General features: G+C 37.5%; 1 protein-coding gene across 5 annotated transcripts in view; it reads left to right on the top strand.

Moving 5' to 3' along the window:
* Positions 1-14568, top strand: part of SRGAP1 (SLIT-ROBO Rho GTPase activating protein 1) — a 299865-nt gene that overhangs the window by 210740 nt on the left and 74557 nt on the right. For all 5 annotated transcript variants that reach the window (XM_007516865.3, XM_060195004.1, XM_007516864.3 and 2 more), the window contains exon 9: positions 13915-14112. In XM_007516865.3, coding sequence (XP_007516927.1) covers positions 13915-14112 — 198 coding nt within the window. The remainder of the gene's footprint in view (positions 1-13914; positions 14113-14568) is intronic.

Below are 14568 nucleotides of genomic sequence, written 5' to 3'. Positions count from 1 at the left end.
TTTTTGAAGACAGTAAACTATGATTTTTTGTATTCTCAAGGTTTTGGCACTGAGTTTAACATTACTGATATAATTCATACAAAACTCATTTTTAAAATAGTGTTCATGGGGCAAGGTAGTGGTGCGCTTGGTTAAGTGTACACATTATATTGCATAAGAACCTAAGTTCAGGGGAGTCGGGCTGTAGCACAATGGGTTAAGCGCAGGTGACACAAAGCACAAGGACCGGCCTAAGGATCCCGGTTCGAACCCCGGCTCCCCACCTGCAGGGGAGTCTCTTCACAGGCGGTGAAGCAGGTCTGAAGGTGTCTATCTTTCTCTCCTCCTCTCTGTCTTCCCCTCCTCTCTCCATTTCTCTCTGTCCTATCCAACAACGACAACAACAATAATAACTACAACAATAAAACAACAAGGGCAACAAAAAGGAATAAATAAATACAATAAATATTAAAAAAATAAATAAAATTTTTAAAAAAAAGAACCTAAGTTCAAGCCCTTGATCCCCACCCACAGGGTGAAACCTTCATGAGTGGTGAAGCAGGGTTGCAGGTGTCTCTCTGTCTCTATCCCTTTCTGTCTCCCCCAATCCTCTCAATTTCTCTCTGTATCTATCCAATAATTAATAAGCTTTTAAAAATTATTTTTAAAATAATGTTTGAGAATGGAGAAATGTCTGCTTGCTGATGTTAGTGGACTTAAATGGATAGAACATAAAATGTAGTTTATAAATATATAGTGATCCAGAAAACAGTCATATAACCCATTCTGCCTACTTCAGAAATTAATTTAATTTATCCATATTTTCCTAAAATAAAAAAACATAAACCACAACTGTTTCTTCTGTTAGTCAAGGCTCTCTGTTATAATTTATAACTCAAGTCAGATTATACAAGTTAGATAGTTGACTTATTGGCCAATATTTCCAATAGCCTCAGGCATTATTACATTTGTATCCCAGTGATATTATCAGGCATATTCTTTTATATATATATATCACTTTATAATGCTATCTTCATGTGTGTAGGTAATTTATTCCTTTCATGTTGTATTGAGAAATTCAGGACTATTTGGTCTCTGCAGTTTTCCATCTCACTCTATATCTACCTCCTTGTCTCTGAAATCGGATCCTTCATTGGCCCAACTTGAGTCATGCATTTTTCTAGACCAACTGTTAACTTCCAGGAAATGACATTCTCTCATTAACCAGAGTACATATTGTGCCCACTCATGGAACCCTTTGACTGATACACACACATACACACACACACACACACACACACACACACACACGTTTCTATTGACGTGTTTCTATATTCCTCTGAAAAGGAAGAAAAAAAATTCCTTTTAGTATCCTCTTCTGTTGCATCCCACTGGAGTGTTTCAGGCTATGTGAATGTGTGTTTTCAGTCAAAGAGGACTGCCCTTCTAGACTAGTATAACTTGGTCAAAACCTATTGCAGTTTTTGACCTCATTCTTTCTGGAAGAGCCAGACCACTTCTTAGTCAACATATGGATTTAAGATGCAACCAATGTGATTAAGACTTTAAAATCTGTGTAAAGTTCCACAAATGCGCCTTTCCAAAGAAAAGTCACTTAAGATATTTAGAGACTGGGGAAAACAGTCTCTAAATTCTAGTAGTGTGTTATACACAAGGTCAAGACTGACAGCCCACAAGCCTCTTTCATTTGACTCCCACAATTTTAACCTGTTAAGAAGGAAGTCTGGCAACACAGAAGGAGGTACAGTCCATAATGTGTTGGACTCTCAAACATGTGGTCCAGAGTTCTGTCCCTAGCACTCTCTTCTTTTCATTCAAATAAATGAATAAATAAGTAAATAAATAACAGAGAAGTCTGGAGAATTTGAACCTACATTGCCTCATGAAGTACAGAGCTATGATATTTGAATTCCACCTTGCCATAGTTGTTTAACTCTTGGCTTTTTCATATTGGTCATTGTTACCTGCCTGGCCTCTGCAAGTCTTAGAATGAGTGTGTAACCTTGGGAGTGATGAGGCAGGTGTGCAGGTGTCTATCTTTATCTCCCCCTCTCTGTCTTCCCCTCCTCTCTCCATTTCTCTCTGTCCTAACAACGATGACATCAACAACAACAAAAACAAAAACAATAATAACTACAATAACAATAAAAACAACAAGGGCAACAAAAGGGAAAAATGTATGTGTATGTGGGGAGTCGGGCTGTAGCACAGTGGGTTAAGCGCATGTGGCACAAAGCGCAAGGACCAGCATAAAGATCTCGGTTCAAGCCCCTGACTCTCCACCTGCAGGGGAGTCACAGGTGGTGAAACAGGTCTGCAGGTGTCTATCTTTCTCTATCCCTATCTCTCTTCCCCATCTCTCTCCATTTCTCTCTGTCCTGTCCAACAATGATGACATCATCAACAACAACAATAATAACTACAACAATAAAAAAACAAGGGCAACAAAAGGGAAGATAAATAACAAATAAAAAAAAATGTGTAGCCTTTAATACATGAGTCCTTGGACGCAATTTGAACTAAAATGGTGTTCTTATAATTTTCTCCTTTTTTAAATTAGTGATTTAATAGTGGTTTATAAGATTACAGGGTATAGTTCCACAACACCAATTTTTTGTACCCAACAATAACCATAGTTCTCATAAAGTCTTAGAAACAGCTTGTTTACTTCTTCTGGGGTTTTTTTTCTTTCTTTTTTGTAAGTTCATGTGTTTCAATTCTATAGATTTTATATGTGAGTAAAATCATCAGTAGTAACAGATAGCTTTTAAAAAAATTTTCCATTGTTATTGCTGCTGCTGTTGTTGTTATTGCTGGATAGCACAGAGAGAAGTTGAGAGAGGAGGGGAAGGCAGAGGGGGAGAGAAAGACACCTGCAGACCTGCTTTACCTCTTGTGAAGCAACCCCACTGCAGGTGGGGAGCTGAGGGCTTGAATCAGGATCCTTGAGTAGATCCTTGTGCTCCATACTATGTACATTTAACCCAGTGAGCTACCACCCAACCCCCAGCAGATATCTTAAGGAAGTATTCATCTGAACTCAGATTATTAAAAGAGTTTTTATATGAAATTATTGTGACGTTATTTGTTAGTATGACTGGTTTATGACTTATTGAATATGGTACAGATTCATTGTAGTGGAATGTAGTTCCAAAGGAAAGTGAATTTTGGAAAATAAACTTTTTTAGAAGAATTTTCTAATTAAGGGATTATTGGACTATAGACATTTTATAATAGAAGAGTACACATACATTGACACAACCAAGAAGTAATGAATAGCTGGGGAGATAGCATAATGATTATGTGAAAGACTTTCATGCCTGAATCTCAGGGATCCCAGATTCAATCCCTGTCACTACCACCAGTGCTCTGGTCTTTCTCTCTGTATCTCTCATTAAAATAAAATACATTAAATATTAAAAGAGAGAATTAATGAATGGCTATTGTTAGACATGTCTTTCCTCTTTCACTAAGAAGCAGAGCATCTGTTCTTTGCCTCCCCTCATAGTCCCAGAAGGCTCTACTATCACTAGCACGGTGGGGCTAGAGGAGGTGCCCTGCTCATATCTTATTCTTGTGTTTACACACAATAAGTGCATGTCATTCTCAAACAGTCAACAATAGGATTCCTGTGGTTTCCAGTCCTCATAAATAGCAATTTCCTTATGTTACATAGTAAGCTCCGTGTATATGTGTTTTATTGGGGGAAATGAATGGCTCACAGTCAACAGTAAATACAGTTGTTGGCACATGTGTAGAATTACCCAGTTTTCTGCAAAATACTCTAACCCCCCCCACCTAGGTTCTCTACCATTTTGCACCAGGGCCTGACCACTGCCTGCCCCCACCCCTGCCACCAGACTCCTTTATTATGGTGCAGTACTGATGTAAACCCAGTCTAAGTCCTTCTTTGTGTTTTCCCTTATGTTCTTATTTCTCAGCTTCTGTCTATGAGTGAAACCACCCCATATTCCTCCTTTTCTGGCTTTTCTCACTTATTGTGATTCTTTTAAGCTCCATCCAAGATGAGGTGAAGAAGATTTTATTGTAATTTTAACTATCAGTAGACGTTCATAGGCATAAAAAGAGAAAAAGGTGTTTCAGTATATTTCAAGAACCTTGGGACAATAGATCAGTTTGGCAAACCAAAGGGAAAGGTGAAATCACGTGGTGAGAATCAAATTAAGGAATTTTGATACTATGGGTTAGTTCAGTTCAGTACAATAAATATTTGTTGAATAACTTCCACATATTTTTCCAGGTGTGGAGAGTGCAGAAATGAATAAGTTACAGTCAACATCTGTCTTGTTAAGAGACAGAATATATGTCAAGTCACTTATAGAATGTGAAAGTAAGAAGCATAACCTGGGAACATGCAATCATTGCTTATTTGAAGTTACCATATAGCATCTTTCTCTGCCATGAGTAAGGAATTTGTTTTGCTTTTTCACTATTAGAAAGATAGAAAAATTGGCAGGTTGGTAGCAAACAAAACCATACTAGTAAAGAAAAACATACATAATTCTGGGTAATTCTCATCCTCTCAAACACATATATACCCCAGATGTTTTGGAACGAGTTGAGCTAACAAAATAATTATGACTGTCCAGTAAAAAAAAAATATTGAGAGAAAGATAACTTTATCCAAGTTTATAAAAGTGTGAACAGCTGAGTAGAATACCAAATCTTAGATAACTACATAAGCACCTTTTGAAACTATAGGAGCCCTTCCAGAAAGGGTTTCCATGTTAAGAACCCAGAGCTCATCTCTGGTCATGGATAAATTTGATCCTATTTATAGTACAGTGCTTGAAATTAATGATTAGTTGGTATCAATTAAAATGGAAATTTTTACATAAAATGTAGATATTTCAGGTTCTACAAGATCAGAAAGTTTGATCACACTCAACCTCGATTGTTGGAGGATGAGGGTTAGCTAGAAATGGCTAATAAAATGTCTCCTTTAGACATAGCCTATGTGCTTCCTATTTACCACACTCTCTAGTTAGTCCATTTGCCTCATTTTAAATTCTGGCCTTTGAAGCTACTTGGATTTTCAGCACCTGCCTTAAAACAAAGGGAAGAAAACAGCAAGCAAGATATTCATAAATAGTGAAAATTGGTAGTGCACGTTTGGGAAGGTCTTGATTAAATTTGTAGCTGATGCAGGTTCACAGTGGGTGGGTTCTGACATTTATTGTTACTTCACATCTTTACATTTGCCTGCTAAAGCTTTTAACTAATTTATGTGTTTATTTATTTTTACCACTAGGGTTACCACTGGGGCTCAGTGCCTGCATGACTCTACCATTTCTAGTGGCCATATTTTATAGCTAGTGAGGGTGAGATAGAGAGGGGTGGAGGAATGAGGAGTGAAGAAAAGACACCTGCTGCTCTGCTCCATGCTGCCTGAAGCTTCCCCAATGCAGGTGAGGACCAAAGACTAGATCCTAGGACCTTGTCCATGGTAACCTGGGCACTCTACCAGGTGCACCACCACTGCCCCCCCACCCCAAGTCCTCTTGTTAAATGTTTTTTAAAAGAACTCCAAGAGAAGGGTCTGAGTGGTGGTGCACCTGGTTTAATGCACATGTTACAATGCACAATGACCTGGGTTTGAGCCCCCAGTCCCCACCTGCAGGAGAAAAGCTTTATGAGTGGTGAAGCAGTGTTGCAGGTATCTGTCTCTCTCCCTGTCTCCCTGTTCCCTCTCTATTTCTGAATGTTTCTATCCAATAAATAAATAAGTAAATAAAGATAATTTTTAAAAACTTATCAAAAAAAAGAACTCAGAGAAAGAAACACTTTCAGTTTCATTGTGCTATATAAATTTGGAAAAATGGTACCAGTGGCTAGCGTGTATTACGCACATACAATTAGAGTAGAAGTTGAAAATTAAGAACAGAAGAGAAACACAAAACAGAACTTGGACTGAATTTGGTCTATTGCACCAAGTAAATGACTGGAATGGGGGAGAGTGTTCAGGTCTTAGAACATGATGGCGGAAGAGGACCTAACCTAGGTGGGAGAGGGGGGTGTAGAGTGTTCTATGGATAACTAAGAAATGTTACATATGTATCAACTACTCTATTTTACTGTCAACTGTAAACCATTAATCCTCATAATAAAGAAAAAAAAGAGTGGGATTGCTGTGCACACTTTATTTCCAGTCTGTTTCTTCCTTATAATATATATATATTTTTAATTTGAAACAGTAAAAATATTACTTTTAAAGAAAATACTTTAAAATCAGCCTAAATTTAAATGATCATTTGTATCTTTTCTGACTGAAATATTTCCCAGACTGCAGTCTTGTCCGCCTTGTGAGGACTTACTTTTAACCTCTGTTATAGAGATTTTCAACACAGGAGTCATTTCTGTTATTCCTTTCTACTTTAAATGTGTATATCCCTTTCCCCAGAGTTCTTTTTTCCTCTCTTTCTTTACACCTAGATTTAAAAAAATGAAAAGGAAATTGCCTTAATAAAACAATTAGGTCTTTCTCTTTTTCAGGGCAGCCATAGTTTTAAGTAGTTTGTCCCATTTTCAGAACATTTGTCCCAGAAAGAAATAATTGATTCAGAAAATAGAGCTTCCATAAGCATGATACTTTTGTGCTAAGAGGCAAACCTCACATGTGAAATAAGTCTCTCTTAAGTTATAATAGATTTGTCTCCCAGAAGGGAATGGAAAAGAGAGAAGTCTGTAAATCATTTAATTTGCAAAATAATAATAATAATAATGAATATGTGAATATGCCTAGCACAACTTGAAACATTTCACCAGCAGATTACTAAAGAATATTTCACAGTCTATTTCAAAATTATATTTCTTATACAGAATACTGCTAACAACAATAAACAAGATTTTTAGGCAAACATTTTTATTTATGTATTTATTTTCCCTTTTGTAGCCCTTGTTTTTTTTTCATTTTTTAAAAATATTTATTTGTGAAATGTTAATATTGAAAAGACATAGGGTAAGAGGGGTACATTTCCACACAATTTCCAACCTCAGAACTCCGTATCCTATGCCCTCTCTTGATAGCTTCCCTATTCTTTATCCCTCTGGGAGTATGGACCCAGGATCATTGTGGGGTGCAGAAGGTGAAAGGTCTGGCCTCTGTAATTGCTTCTCCGCCATCATGTTCTGTTACTTTTTGAAAATTTCTTTATTGGGGAATTAATGTTTTGCATTCGACAGTAAATACAATAGTTTGTACATGCATAACATTTCTCAGTTTTCCATATAACAATACAACCCCCATTAGGTCCTTGTGTCTTCATTTTCACTGAACTCTCAAGACATTTTGATTTCTTGCTTTATTTCTTCTTTGAACCAGTAGTTGTTAAGTAGTGTACTATTGAGCCTCCACATTTTGGGACTATTACTAATCTTTTGTTGATTGTTAAGTGTTAGTAAAACATTTTAAACAACTGTCATGTTGATGTTAATTGATGGGAGTGATATATTTGAATATACCTCCTATGTAGTATTTTTAAAAAAATCACATTTCTCCAAAAATTTTTGTAATACCAGTGACTACAGTACAATCCCAAGTCATGGAAATATATGATCAAATCCTCATTGAAAATGGTCAATTTTATTGTTTCTTTTTAATCATTGTTTAAATGTTATTATTTTTTATTAATTTTTATTTATAAAATGGAAATATAGACAAGACCATCGAATAAGAGGATACAATTCCACATAGTTCCCACCACCGATAGAACTCCCTATCCCATCCCTTCCCTTGATAACTTCCCTATTCTTTATTCCTCTGGGATTATGGACCCAGTATTGTTATAGGGTGCAGAAGGGGGAAGGTCTGGCTTCTGTGATTGCTTCCCCATTAAACATGGGCATTGTCAGGTTGATCCATACTCCCAGCCTGTCTCTCTCTTTCCCTAGTGAGGTAGGGGGTCTGGGGAGGCAGGGCTCCCAGACACATTGGTGGAGTCATCTGCTCAGGAAAGTCCAGTTGGCATCATCTTAGCATCTGGAACCCAGTGGCTAAAAAGAGATAAAAAGCAGAACAAATTGTTGGCTAGTCATGAACCTAAGGGCAAGAATATTGCTGATGAAGATTTGGGGTCTCTATTTAGAAAAAGCTAGTAGATCTACTTTTTTAATATTGTATTTCAATGAGTGGAAATGAAAAATAGAGACAGAGACAAAGACCATAATACTGCTCAGTTTGGGCTTATAGTGGTGCTGGGAATTGAACCTAAGGCCTCAAAGCCTCAGACATGAAAGGTGTGTGTGTGTGTGTGTGTGTGTGTGTGTGTGTGTGTGTGTGTGTGTTTATGTAAGTCTTTTGTGTTACCATTAGGCTGTCTCCCCAGCCCTTTTAAAATCATTTTATTGGGAGTTGGGGATTAATGGCTTATAGTACAGTGATTGGCATATGAATGCAATTTCTCATCCCCATGATAGGTTTCTGCAAAACACTCTTATCCCCAAACTTTGTCCTTTTCCACCATTATGCACTAGGACCTCTGTACCCACTCCATCCCAGTGATTAGTTTTTTTCTTTTTTGCCTCCAGGGTTATTGCTGGGGCTGGTAATTCACTGCTCCTGGAGGCTATTTTTTTCCCTTTTGTCGCCCTTGTTGTTTTATCGCTGTTGTGTTGTTATTTTTATTGTTGTTAGATAGGTCAGAGAGAAATGGAGAGATGAGGGGAAGACAGAGAGGGGGAGAGAAAGACACCTGCAGATCTGCTTCACCGCTTGTGAAGCAACTCCCCTGCAGGCAGGGAGCTGGGGCCTCGAATTGGGATCCTTAAGCTGGTCCTTGCACTTCATGCCACGTGCACTTAACCGCTGCGCTACCACCTGACTCCCGGTTAGTTGTTTTTTTTGTTTTGTCAGTTTGTAAAATATGTATACAGAGCTTGATAGGTACTTAACTATAATTGGTATTTCAGATCTTCTCTGTGTCTTTTTTTTTTTTCTTTATTGGGGGAATTAATGTTTTCCAGTTGACAGTAAATAGAATAGTTTGTACATGCATAACATTTCCTAATTTTCCACACATTACAACCCCCACTAGGTCCTCTACCATCCTGTTCCAGGACCTGAACTCTTCACTCCCCCCACCCCAGAGCCTTTGACTTTGGTGCAATACACCAATTTCTGTCCAAGTTCTGCTTAGTGTTTTCTCTTCTTTTCCTGTTTTTCAACTTCTGCCTGTGAGTGAGGTCATCCCATATTCATCCTTCTGTTTTTTTAACTTCATTTCTTTCTTGCATTCAATCTCCTATGTATGAGATTAACAGTAAAAGTCTAAAATGTAACTATCAGCCCCTTAATTGATATCATCATCTTAGCCAAAATTAAAATAAAAAATAAACTCACTGAAAATATATGTTTTTAGAAACAGCATATATAATTTCAAATAACTGTAACTCACTAAATGGAGAGCCTCTATCCAAGAAACCAAATGAAATGAGAAATTTCTCAAAGGGTCAAAAAGTGAGTCATGGGATACAGTACCTCCAACAAAATGGCAGGATTCAGGACACCCATCAGTCAGCAAAAACACTCAAATGCTGATGTAAGCTGAACCTTTCTTTGCTATACATTAATTTTAAAGGACATTTCCAACTTCTACCATTCATGTCCTGAATTGTTCATTTTATCTGCTGTGTTCTAGGCACTGTGTTAGACTAGAGATAGAAAGATAAATATGTTTGTCCCTGACCTCAAGTTGCTTCACTGGAGATGAAATACATAGCCCTCTAAACAGTACAGCAGGTGCTTATGAGAAATAGATTTAGTGTCATCATACTTTATAGATTCTCAGGACCAGGTCCAACCAAATGGATCCTAAAACCAGGGTCAGAAAACAGGATCTTTGAGATACAACTAAAGGCAAAGAGATTATTCAGAGAGCCCTGGGAAATGATGTTTTCTTCTTTGGATTAAGTTGTAACATTGCTGACAATGAATCTTGTTTGAAAATCAAAAAACTAAAGCATTTGGAAACATACACATTAAATGCAAATGTACAAATCATCTTTGTGAATTCTTCTGAAATGATGATATTATCCCTTTCTCAAAAACTTGGTGACTGCAAAATTGGACTTCCCAAAGAAAAACTATTATTTTCTTTGAGGTCTTTAGACTTGGGGTTTTGACCAGTCATCACAGTATTTTATCCAGCACAGCTGGGCTCACTGGCATCTGTGTCCTGTATCAGGGTAGTAAGACTTAGGGAAGGTTATGATAAGATACTTAGCTTCTGCTTCTGCCTTCTGTGGTTTGCACTGGCAGAAAATTTCTAATCTCTTGGATAATTAATCATTGCATTAGTGGTGTGTGTATGTGTGTGTGTGTGTGTGTGTGTGTGTACGCGCTCTCTTCAACTAGTTTTTTTTTTTTTTTTTTTGCCTCCAGGGTTGTTCCTAGTGTTGCCTGCACTAGGAATCCACTGCTCCTAGAGGCCATTTTTCCCATTTTGTTGCCCTTGTTGTTACCCTTGCTGTTGTCATTATTATTGTTGTCATTACTGTTGTTGTTATTGGATAGGACAGAAAGAAACTGAGAGAGAAGGGGAGACAGAGAGGGGGAGAGAAAGACACCTGCAGACCAGCTTCACCGCCTGTGAAGCGACCTTCTTCAGGTAGGGAGCCAGGGGCTCAAACCGGGATCCTGACCCCTGTCCTTGCGCTTCACGCCATATGCACTTAACAGGGGGTTGGGCTGTAGCCCTGTTCAGCTAATTTTTAATCAGAAATGATATGGTGCTATGACTGAAACATAGTTTAAGGTAAGTGATGGCAAGGAGAAAGTAAATGTAGAAGTAGAACTGAGGAATCACCTTCACAGAGACTTGAGTTTCCAAAGATTATGAGGTCTGTACAAGCTACAAAGCATAAAGTAATATAGTCTGTGTTGAGTATTGCATTGTCTTCACAAAGTTCCATATGATGAGATTCTGACTTCCTCTACTTCAGAATATGGCCTTATTTGAAGATAGAATCTTATGCTTGGGATTAATGTGCTATGCATTATGTGCACTTAAACTGGTGTGCTACCTACTGCCCTCCCCAGAACTTTTTTTTAATGGTGTTAGAGTCAAGAAGGTTCACAGAAATTCCAGGCAGAATTTATTTTAAAATTCCTTACCTACATACATCATTATAAAACTAGAAAACTTTAAAAACATCTAGGAAATGAAAACAGGACTCATTCAAAGTAATGATGGAAGCACCAAACTTTGGTGCTGGGTGTAATCTTATCATCTTGTAAACCGTTTTGCAATCCATAATAAAAAATAATTTAACAGACTAAAGAAGGGGCTTGTTGAAAGCACACATTACAGGTAAAATAAAAGTTATATAGTAACTATATAATGAATGTCTTATCTTTAAATATAAATATTTACATACATATTCTCTCATAATACATTACAAAAATAGCATATAAATCAAGAGAAGTAAATGGAGTTACAATGTTTGAAATTCTTTACATTGCCTGGAAGAAGGATAAAGGTATCAGTTTGCCTTAGGCTTTGGTAAGCAAAGGTGTAGTATGACTTACATGTGTCAGATAAATTTAAAAGCTCCTAGAAGATAACATAGAACATCATCTTTAAAGCCTGGAAATATGAAATGTTTCTTAAATAGAACATGAAAAGCACCCATCATAAAAAAAAAAGAATTGGTAACTTGATGATTATATCAAATCCAGGGTTTTTTTTTTCCTTGCACTATAGAAAGGGGGGAAAAAAGTGTAAAAACTTAGAAGGAGAAATATATTTATAAGATATATAACTAACAAAAAATCATACTCATATCAACTAATCAGTAAGGAAAATATGCCTAAACCAGCAGGAAACTGGGCAAAAGATTTGAATAAAGTGTTTCCAAGAGAGGAGATCCAAATTATCTTAAACATGATATTTTCCTAACTCATTGTCTAAGAGATGCATATTGAGAAACCACCATACATCCAGTACAAAAGCTTAAATTACAAAGACTGACAATGTCAACTGCTGAGGACATGGAATAGTTAGTAGTAATTATATTGTGCTATAGGGAATACAAATTAAATCAGTAATTTTGAATGTCTGAAAAACACTGTAAAAGCATGGCTAATCACACATGCATGGTTCCTCAAAAATGTGCCTTTAGTAGTCTATTCATAAAAAATGCCACCCTGGAAATATTATCTGTCAACAGTTAAAAGGGGCAAATTCTGATATGTTCTTGTGATGACATTAAGCAATGAAATATCTCACAATAAATGAGTCTTCATAAAGTTGAGTAAAAGAAGCAACACTTAAATCACATGTACTGGGAGTTGGGCAGTAGCACAGCGGGTTAAGTGCACGTGGGGCAAAGCGCAAGGACCCATCCGCATAAGGATTCCAGTTTGAACCCCCGGCTCCCCACCTGCAGGGGAGTTGCTTCAAAGGTGGTGAAGCAAGTCTGCAGGTGTCTATCTTTCTCTCCCCCTCTCTGTCTCCCCCTCCTCTCTTCATTTCTCTCTGTCCTATTCAACAACGACGACATCAATAACAATAACTACAACAATAAAACAAAGCAATAAATAAATAAATATTTTTTTAAAATCATATGTACCATAGTATTCCATTTATATAAATGGAATACTATGGAATAAATAAATATTTTTTAAAATCATATGTACCATAGTATCCCATTTATATAAAGTAAAAAGGGATAGAACTAACATATGATGTTATAAATAAGGATAGTGATTTATCTTTTTTTTTTTTCAACACTGGAAAGTGCTGTTGTTTCCACTCATAGGTGAAACTAAAGAACCAAAGACAGTAAGGGACAACATATGGTGAAACTTGGACTGGTGTATCTCACCAAAACAAAGGAGTCTGGGGAAAGAGCAAGAGTGAGAGGATAGAGAATATGTTAGAGTCCTGGTGTATGATACTAGTGTGTGGTTACCTTTGGAAAAGAAAAAAGTATGTGTGGTGATTGAGAAACCCAGGAGCAACCATAATGTTTTTCTTGGTCTGAAAGCAATTTCATTAAGTGTGTCCACTTTGTAGTACCTCAGCACTTATGGTTTGTGCTTTTTTCTTTCAAAAAATTATTTATTTATTAATGAGAAAGATAGGAGGAGAGAGGAAGAACCACACATCACTCTAGTACATGTGCTGCAGGGGATTGAACTCTGAATCTCATGCTTGAGGGCCCAATGCTTTATCCACAGAGATACCTCCTGGACCATTTTATTTTTTATTTATATATATTTTTTTTTTCTTTTTTGTGACTCCACTGGGACTTTTTTTAAAGATTTTATTTACTTATTTTTTTTCTACAGGTAGTTTTAATTCCACTAAAAAGATTATTTAGAACATTGAAAAATGTAGTTGAGAGGGTACCCAGTGATACTTGAGATTCATAAGCACTTCAGAGCTAAGTGAAATCTTTCTTAGGATAATTTCACCGAGAACCTCTCATGTTGGTGACATGGACTGTTTAATTGACTCTCTTCCTTGATAGACTGACTTTCTTCAGAATGACTCGTATCCTCTCTTCCTGATGAAGGGCATTCTCACCAAGTGTTTGTGGGATTCATGAAGTAACATACTAATATGAGAAAAATGTCTTCTTTTTTAAATTTTTTTAAATTTTATTTATTTATTCCCCTTTTGTTGCCCTTGTTGTTTTATTGTTGTAGTTATTATTGATGTCATTGTTGTTGGATAGGACAGAGAGAAATGGAGAGAGGAGGGGAAGACAGAGAAGAGGAGAGAAAGACAGACACCTGCAGACCTGCTTCACCGCCTGTGAAGCGACTCCCCTGCAGGTGGGGAGCCGGGGGCTCAAACCTGGATCCTTTTGCCAGTCCTTGAGTTTGGCGCCACCTGCGCTTAACCCGCTGCGCTACCACCCGACTCCCGAAAAATATCTTCTTGTTTGCAGGTTAAGAAAACAACTGAAGCCACCCTGCAAACAATACAAGATATGGTAACCATTGAGGATTATGATGTTTCTGAATGCTTCCAACATAGTCGCTCCACAGAGTCTGTGAAGTCTACTGTTTCTGAAACCTACCTGAGTAAACCCAGCATCGCAAAACGAAGAGCAAACCAGCAGGAGACTGAGCAGTTCTACTTCATGGTGCGCCAACTGCTTCCCCCACCAACCTTAGTGTTCAGACATGGGTCTCCAAACACTTCTTCTGGACTTGGAAGCACACTCTATATTGGAATCACCTGGGGTTCTTTATTCAAATATGGGGTTCCTGCCTAGAGTTCCTGATTCAGTAGGTCGGGGATAGGGTTAACGAGTTAGTGACTTTTTCAAAAGCCCTCAGGAACTTCGGATAATGCTTACAAATTTCACAAGGATAATTTAGAGAACTGCTCCAAATCTGAGCATTCTTCATCTTTAATGAGCAGACAGGTCATCAGGAGAACCTAAAGGGAGGGTTCTGATTGCTGTATGTCTGGAGAGAGAGAGAGAGAGAGAGAGAGGCCTGAGCATCTACTAGGCCAAGTAGGTGCTACTCATTGCTGCTGGTCAGCAGACCACACTTCGAGTAAGGTTCTAGGATCTAGGAGTTACAAGTGGCTG

The sequence above is a fragment of the Erinaceus europaeus genome, chromosome 7 (assembly GCF_950295315.1).
Source record: "Erinaceus europaeus chromosome 7, mEriEur2.1, whole genome shotgun sequence".
Taxonomy (NCBI): Eukaryota; Metazoa; Chordata; class Mammalia; order Eulipotyphla; family Erinaceidae; genus Erinaceus; species Erinaceus europaeus.
This window is presented reverse-complemented; position numbering and strand designations above follow the sequence as displayed.